This window comes from Thunnus albacares, chromosome 17, assembly GCF_914725855.1.
Source record: "Thunnus albacares chromosome 17, fThuAlb1.1, whole genome shotgun sequence".
Classification (NCBI taxonomy): domain Eukaryota; kingdom Metazoa; phylum Chordata; class Actinopteri; order Scombriformes; family Scombridae; genus Thunnus; species Thunnus albacares.
Window position 1 is genome coordinate 17984945 of NC_058122.1, and position 9009 is coordinate 17993953.

At 37.6% G+C, this 9009-nt stretch overlaps 1 protein-coding gene across 1 annotated transcript; it reads left to right on the forward strand.

Annotated features, from left to right (window-relative positions):
* The first annotated feature begins 130 nt into the window (after nt 1-130).
* Nucleotides 131-3037, forward strand: LOC122967340 (tumor necrosis factor ligand superfamily member 14-like). The gene is made up of 4 exons (XM_044331930.1): nt 131-452; nt 1234-1267; nt 1376-1447; nt 1684-3037. The coding sequence occupies exons 1-4, from the start codon at nt 258-260 to the stop codon at nt 2076-2078; spliced, it is 696 nt and encodes a 231-aa protein (XP_044187865.1). The 5' UTR covers nt 131-257; the 3' UTR covers nt 2079-3037.
* The last annotated feature ends 5972 nt before the right edge of the window (nt 3038-9009 follow it).

A 9009-nucleotide genomic window follows, 5' to 3' on the forward strand; every position in this document is an offset into this window, starting at 1 on the left:
TGGTCAGGTTCTGTAGCTGCACCAGAAAAATTTGTATCAAGTACAGAATAATTTTAATATTTGCAGTTATCGTGTGCAGGCAAGTGCATCTCTGACAGCCTCCATCACAACTGTGAGGTGAACTGCTTTACTGATGCATCTCAGGATTTCTATATCTAACTCTGAGCTTTGTCCCCAGTGAAGTGACACTCGTTGACAACTTCTGGAGCATATTTCCACACTGATTCATTTTCAGTTACAGAAAGAGCGCTGTTGATATGGCTGAGGATGGGTATCCTTTTGTAAACTCGATGGACAGCCATGCCACCTGTCCTCCAGTACCACCCAGGCTAAGCCAGGGGCAACAGTGTGCCAGGGTGGGGCAGAAAGCGCTGTTCATCCTGGTGAGCGTGGCATTATGCGGCATGATCATAGAGGCCTGTCTCATCCACCGTCTCTACCAAATTGAATCTGTGAGTATCAATCAGTATCAGTGCTTCTTTTTTGTTGAATTAAATTTTCCTTTACAACCCCTTTTTACTCTCACTTTCCTCATCACGTTTTCCTCTTTTTCTTTTTAGTAGTTTTCTCTTTCTTGTGTTCTGTCACTATTAACCCAAAACTGCTGTTTATTGATAACACCTTTAAAATTCCTTTAAACGCTAGTCTTAAATATTTATAACAGGAATTCCTCTAGTTGTCTCAGTAACATCTTATATTCATAATGTAATATTTATGTTAAAATGTAATTACTTGGAGTGAGTCAAATATGTACTAATCAAACTAAGGTAAAATCTCAAGACAAAAATAGTAAAATACAAAAATGAGTTACCTCAGTACATTAAAAAAGTTTCATGAAATAATATAAAAGCAGCACATTTCATGTAAAGGTGATTAGTGATTCAGCAAACAAAAATACTATACAAACAGGGGATGGTGGAGAAAAAGAAGTGGTGTATTTCCTGTAGCATGATTGTGATCTACCTTTTATAGATTACCAAAAACACCCACCTGTCCTACTTTGCTCTGCACACAGTGTGGTCCTTACACACAATTCAGATCTTATAATGTTTGTTAAAATCTGCTCACATACAGATCATAGTTGGGTTTTTTTGTTTTTTTACTTTTTATGTCTTGTTTTCTCAACTTGCATATCCACCAATGGTGATTGCATTCACATCTGCATGTGCATGCTCACAAACAAAAAATAAACAAGCACAACTGCGAGGTGAACTGCTTTTATTTTCATTGCAGGTCACCTCAGCATCAATCTCTAAGATCATCACAGGTATGTGTCAGCAGTTTTGCACTTAAATTTAAATAAAAATTTAATTGATAAATATTTTCAATTACTTTATGCACATTAGAGACATGTCTATGTCTGGTCTTCACACAGAACAAGATGTTGCTGCCACCAAACGGCCCAGTCCTGTTATTTCTCCTTCCAAACCAGTTGCACATCTGACAGGTGAGGGCAGCGCTGATGTCCCAACCAATACCATGGTGTTAAATGTATTACCAAAGCAGAAAATAAATCAAAATACATTGTCATTTGCTTGTAAAATGAAGGCACATTCTCAAAGTGCTGGTGGTAATCATGTGGTTTATTTGTCATTTTTGAAGCCTCAAAATTAAAAAAAAAAAAAATATATATATATCAGACTTCATATTGTCAGTGTTGTCTTCTCTCTTTCTTTCTTTCAGATGGACAAGACGTAGTTCATGCAAAAGACATTATGGCATGGAGCACAGATGCAGAACCTCTCCTCTATGAAATAGACTACAAAGACAGAAGTCTTGTCATTCAGAAGGAGGGGTATTACTATGTCTACTCCAAAGTTTCCTTCTCAGACAAGGATGTATTTGATCATCTTGTTGAATTGCGTACTGAAAAGTATACTGGGAAAAGTATTAACCTCTTGAAGTCCAGGAAATATTCCAATCTTTCCAAACATTCCTCTTACAAACAATCCAACAGTTACTTGGGTGGAGTGTTTCACCTCTCCAAAGGTGATGCCATTTTTGTGAAAGTGAGCAACACCTCAAAAATCGTGCGACAGAAACCGTCTGATAATGTCTTTGGTGCATATACGATATGAATATCATACTAATATTTCACCAGAAATCCTAGAAATTGGAGTAAGAATAAATAAAATTGGATAAGAAATCATATAACATCTTTTTTTGAGGACTAATGGTTCTCTTTTTAATGAAAAGGTAAACACAACCAGATTGGAGTGAAAACCTGGAAGTGTTAAGAAGGTCAGGACTGCTGACTCTTCAGTTTCTAAATTGTGTTTGACAGTATAACAAAATTCATTTTTTACATCAGGGACTTTTTACATGATACCTTATATACTAACTTTACACTTAATCTTTTGTGTGTTACGAACTGACACATCATAGATGGATATTTTGAAGATGACTTATACTGCTTAGTTGGATCTTCATATTTGTGCTGAGTTTAATTGCATGCATCATGTTGCAAACCAGTCTCACATCAAAATGTATAGTAGCTATGTTGGTCCACAGTGCAAAACATATTAGTTTCAGATGCTTATGTTTCTTTAGCCTATTCTTTTCTACTGGCCTGCATCCACAGTGCAAGTGGCCAGTTTCTGTCTGCAAAAACAAACAAAATGGCTGAAATTCCTTTTATACTCAGGGGAAATGCATTATTTTAGGATAGCTTCAGCATTGAAATTCCTTTTAATGACATTTCTAGTGAGAAATGTGCATTTTATTTTCATAATCTTTGTTCAGGGAATGTATATGATTTTTAGTTTGTTAGTTATTATGAAGGTTGTTTCAGGTCTTGCGAGAAAACCGTAGGAATGCAATGTTTCCGACCGTTGCTATGGTGGTTGCTATGGACCCTGCTGTCGCTGAAAGCATGTCGTTGCATGTTGTTTGAATCATTGTCTTTGCGTTGTCTTGTTATTTGAGCTGTTATGTTATTTGTGTTATTTTATGTAACTGTTTGATTATGTTATTTCAATAAAAAAAACAAAAAAACATAGAGTTTAGAGTGGAGAAATGAACTGAGTTTGAAATCCAGAATTTGAAGCTTTGCGACCAGAGGACTTGCCGCCTGTAAGTATTTTCCTCACTGTCAATGTGTCAAAGTTTTCTTTTAATGATATCATTCATCATCAACATTTATCAACACAAAAACACAAAAGTGTCCTTGATAAGTCAACATTATGATAGGTTAATGTTAAGGCCATCAGTTTTAGTTATTTCCCCTTTTCCTCTACAACGTTGATTTGCTTCTTCTTCTTCCTGTGAAGTTAACAATGGGAAATATGGACAGCGCCATCTGCCATTGCAATCCACATTGTGGTCGGAGATGGGATTACATCTGTAGTGATAATGACTTGAAAAAACTTAAGAAATTTAAGCTCCTCTATTGAACTGTGTGCTATGAAGGAAACTTGGCTTGTACGTTCAAGACTTAGTGCTGGATGTCACAGTCACGTTCAGAGATATATATAAAAATACCTCATATACAATGTTGCTTCTGGTTCTTCTTCTGCACATGGATTCAACAGCGGAAATACGGACAGCGCCATTCTGCCATTGCAACCCACATTGTGTCGAAGGTGGGACTATACCCGTGTTGATAAGAATTACCATAGAGAATGAATTGAAAAAGCTTAGAGAGTTTAGCTCCATTCCTGTTCCTCATGCATGGGAACTTTGTATGTATGTTCAAGACATAGTGCAGGATGTCTCAGGGATGTTTTGAACGGGCAGTACAGTTCATCCGATCAATTTCCGCTCAGGTCAAAATTGTAGTCTGCGGATATTCTGCGTGTGAGGCATTTAGGGAGCATCAGTAAATTGTACCATCTACCGATATTCTGCATATGAGGCATTAACGGAACATGGGTTAATTATAGCGTCTACTGTTAGCCTGTGTGTGAGGCATTTAGGGAACATGGGTAAATTGTAGTGTCTACTGATAGCCTACATGAGAGGCATTCAGGGGACGGGCACAACTCTTTCTAGGTATTGACAAATCGGCCTGTTCCGAACAGGCACGTTTTGAATGGGCATTGCACTAGTCTCTCTATATAAAGCAAGGACTCTCTGTCTGTCTGGATGTATGTAAGTTTGTCCTTCGCGTATCTCGGGAACCGTTCATCCGTTCTATTTCATACCAGGCAGGTGGATTGCTGGGGAAACAAGGAAGTGCAATGTTGATGTGTGAAGTTGTTTGGATGAGCGGTTTCGAAAATTATTTAAAAAGTACCTAATAAATAATGTTGATTTGCTTCTTCTTCTGCCAGTGGAGTCAACAAATGGAAATACGGATGGCACCACTCTACCATGGCAACCCACATTAAAATGTAGGCTAGTTGTCTCCCCTGAATATTAATGTTGATTATTATTCTGTGTTATATCATTAAAAAGGTCTCGTTATTGATCACGAATAGAAGCCAATCAGAAGGCGGTAATTTGGTGCCTGTGCCAAACAAGAAGCATTCTTATCAATTGTTCCAACGGAAAACAAGAGCAGCCAACCAAGGAAAAAGTCTGAGGCTACTGGAAAAAAAGCAGGAGGATATGTATCCATAGCTAAGGTGTTCAATAGAATATTGGCATTTTTGCTTGTTCTGTGCACTTTTGCTGATATGATATGATTGTTGTTGTTTTATGATGCTATCCAGTTGATTAAACAATCAGACATGCAGTGGTCAAATAAAATAGCCAAGTCAAAGGTCCACAGGGGTTTTGGTTGGGGAGTTTTTGGGTCCTCCCCCAAGAAAATTTGATGTTATTTGACTAAAAACTATGCATTTTCGCACAATTTTGGACTATTATCATTACAATATTTAAAGAAAAAAAAAAACGCACTGTGTGCCATAAAATATAATAATCACAACACATTGGTAAAACAGGCTTATAGTGAATGGATTTGAACTGCGATTTTCTCATCCTCCCATCCTCCCAAGCTGTAGCCACTAGAGATCCCAGTATTTGTATTTGTATCTGTATTTGTTGAGGCAGAAAAATTATTTGTATGTATGTTTGTATTCGAATAAAAGTGGAAAGAGGCTTAAAAATCCTGTTTTTGTTTTTATTACACTTTTAATTTTAGAAAACTATTATGATTACTGGGCTAAAACTTTACTCATCGCCTCATTGAAGCCAGACCTATCTATTTGAACACCCATAACACGGACACAACACACTGTGTAACGTGTAGGGAGGAACTTCGAAGGCAATTGTTGCTTTGCACTTTTCATTTATTGCCTATTTTTTACAACTTAACTTTGTGGAAAGGAGAAGGGGAACAACAGGTTATGGAGAGTCTTTAAGAGCACTTTGCTTGTGTCAGTAGCTCAACTTTATCTCTGGGGAATACCCCCAACAAATAATTTTTAAAATATTTGTATGAAACAAATACTCGTATAACACCAACTATTTGTGCTTTGCCGAATAATGTATTTGTATTCAGGTACACCCCTAGTAGCCACTAGCCAGTTGTAGGGACAGCTATGGATAGAATTTAACTTATCCACAAACAATTTATTTGTCCCATTTTGCACATATCACAGAGATACAACAGACTGCATTAATGCCATCTCAACACCTTTTATTTCCTTGTTGGAATAAAAGACACACATCAGACTTTATGACCCAACTGATAAAGATTTATACTGTCTGTTAATATCTGACAATGTTACCTGTTTGTGCCTGGCAAAAGTATGTGAACCCCTAAGATTACCAATTCATTAGAGGGGGAAATTAGAGTTGGGTGTTGCAATTAATGGGATGACAATCAAGTGTGAGTCTGTGAGGCCCTGCCTTATTTAAAGAGGATAAATCTGGGTCTTCACTGTCAAACTCTGAGCTTCACAACACAGGTTGTGGAAGTGTGCCATGGCTCAAACAAAGGAGATTTCTGAGGACAAAGAAGAGTTGTTGATGCTCACCAAGCTGGAAAGGGTTACAAGACCATTTCTGAAGAGTTTGGACTCCACCAGTCGGCTGTCAGACAGATCATATACAAATTGAAGACATCCAACACCATTGTTGCCCTCCCAGGAGTGGTCGAACAACAAAAATCACACCAAGAGCAGGGGTGTAATAGTCTAGGAGGTCACAATGGACCCCAGGGTAATGTCTAGGAAACTAAAGGTCTCTCTTGCAGTGGCTACAGTTGATGTTAATGAGTCCATCATCAGGAGAACATTGAACATCAATGGTATACATGGCAGAGTTGCAAGGAAAAAAGCCAACTCTCTCCAAACAGAACATTGCTGCTGTCTACGGTTTGCTCAAGACCACATGGATAAGCCAGGAGGTGATTGGAACATTGTTCTTTGGATGGATGAGACCAAAATCTAACTTTTTGGCTTGAATGAGAAGCGTTCTGTTTGGCGATGAGCAAACACTGCATTCCAGTATAAGAACCTTATCCTATCTGTGAAACATGGTGGTGGTATTATCATGGTTTGGGCTGCTTTGCTGCCTCTGAACCAGGACAGCTTGCAATCACTGAAGGAGCTATGAGTTCTGAGTTGTACCAGCACATTCTACAGGAAAATGTCAAGGTATCTGTCTGTGAATTGAAGCTCAACAGAAAGTGGGTCATGCAATAAGACAACTAAAGTCGTTCTACCAAAGAGTGGTTAAAGCAGAAGAAAGAATATGTTTTGGAATGGCTGAGTCAAAGTCTTGACCTTAATCCTAAAGAAATGCTATGGAAGGACCTGAAGCATGTAGTTCATGCAAAGAAGCCCACAACATCCCTGAGTTGAGACTGTTCTGTAAGGAAGAATGGGGTAATTCCTCCAAGCTGATGTGCAGGGCTGATAAACAGTTACCGGAAACGTTTGGTTTAAGTTATTGCTGCAAAAGGGGGTCACACCAGTTACTGAAAGCAAGGGTTCATATATTTTTGCCACCCACAAATGTGTAAGATAAGATAATTTTCCTCAATAAATAAATGAAAAAGATGAAAACAATGATTTTTTTTGTCTCATTTGTTTAATTGGGTTCACTTTGTCTAGTTTTAGGACTTGTGTAAATATCTGATCATGTTTTCAGAAATACAGAAAATTCTAAAGGGTTCACAAACTTTCAAACAACACTGTATATATTTTTTGCCCATGTCCCCTTAGGGGCTCCATATGATGGCATTATGGTGTGACTAAAAAACTATTTTTAATATTGGGAGACAAAAGCAGGCCCACACTCACTCCTCTTTACACTCACACGAATGTGTGAGATCTTGCTCAGGTTTAGTGAAACAGAGGCATCAGTGAATAAAAGTACTTTCGTGACAGAAACAAAACTGACATTTACTACATCATATGAATGATTGTTTTTCTCCAAAAACTGCTTACAAGGAAAGAAATTCACTATTATGGGGAAGAAAGTGGAGTAGAGAAAGAGAAGTACATTAAAGTCCGGCGTATTTACACAGAACTCCACTGACATCCCCAGGGGGGCAGGGGCAAGACTTGATGTTCCATGATGATGGATGTCAGATGCTTTCACTGCATATCTGACTCAGTTTCCTGTCCTTGTGTGGTGTTCTGCGTGATGGCAGCAGTCACGGGCTGTACCTACCTTTTACAGATTACTGAAAGCACAGACCTATCCTACTTGCTCTGCACACAGTGGTCCTTACACACGATTCAGATCTTATAATGTGGAGAATTTTGTTAAAATCGGCTCACATGCAGATCATAGTTTTTTTTGTTTTGTTTTTTTAATTTAAGCTTTTGTCATCTTATTTTCTTAACTTGCATATCCACCAATGGTGATTGCATCTGCATCTGCATCTGCGTGCTCACAAACAAAAAATAAACAAGCACAACTGTGAGGTGAACTGTTTTTATTTCCATTGCAGGTCACCTTAGTGTCATCCTCTAAGATCATCACAGGTATGTGTCAGCACTTTTGCACTTTAATTTATATTCAATTTTAATTGATAAATACTTTCAATTACTTTATGCACATTAGAGACATGTTTATGTCTGGTCCTCACACAGAACAAAAAATTACACAGTCCTGTTATTTCTCCTTCTAAACCGGTTGCACATCTGACAGGTGAAGGCAGCGCTGATATCCCATCCAATACCATACTGTTAAATGTATTACCAAAGCAGAAAATAAGTCAAAATTGTCATATCTTTTGCTTGTAAAAATGAAGGCACATTCTCAAAGTGCAGGGAATACCCCTCCTTCTGAATGAAGGAGGGGTATTACTATGTCTACTCCAAAGTTTCTTTCTCAGACAACGATGTATTTCATCATCTTGTTGATTTGCGTACTGAAAAGTATACTGGGAAAAGTATTAACCTCCTGCAGTCCAGGAAATATTCCAATCTTTCCAAACATTCCACTTCCAAACAATCCAACAGTTACCTGGTTGGAGTGTTTCACCTCTCCCAAAGTGATGCCATTTTTGTGAAAGTGAGCAACACCTCAAAAATCGTGCGACAGAAACCGTCTGATAATGTCTTTGGTGTATATATGATATGAATATCATATAAGTATTTCACCAGTAATCCTAAAAGTTGGAGTAAGAGTAAAAAAATTGGATAAGAAATCATATGGCATCCTTTTTGAGGACTAATGGTTCTCTTTTTAATGAAAAGGCAGATTCACAACCAGATTGGAGTAAAAACCTGGAAGTGTTAAGAAAGTCAGGACTGCTGACTCTTCAATTTCTAACTTGTGTTTGACAGTGTAACAAAATTAATTTTCTCATCAGGGACTTTTTATATGCTACCTTATATACTTGCTTTGCACTTAATCTTTTGTATGTTACGAAATGACACATCATGGATGGATATTTTGAAGATAACTTTGATATACTGCTTAGTTAGATCTTTATATTTGTGCTGAGTTTAATCATATGCATCATGTTCATGTTAAAATGTTCAAAAAACACACAAGCTGTATCCTTATACATTTTTTATATCTGAATAATACAATTGCTTTTAATTCTGCTGTCTATGTGCAATAATGCACGCGAAAGAATGAAATAAACAGCTCATGATTTAGATG

Bases quoted from the DNA above. Each gene is read 5' to 3' on its own strand.
- LOC122967340 (XM_044331930.1), top strand. From the start codon at position 258: ATGGCTGAGGATGGGTATCCTTTTGTAAACTCGATGGACAGCCATGCC. The intron at 453-1,233 runs GTGAGTATCAAT...TTTTCATTGCAG, and splicing joins GTCTCTACCAAATTGAATCT to GTCACCTCAGCATCAATCTC. The intron at 1,448-1,683 runs GTGAGGGCAGCG...TCTTTCTTTCAG, and splicing joins ACCAGTTGCACATCTGACAG to ATGGACAAGACGTAGTTCAT.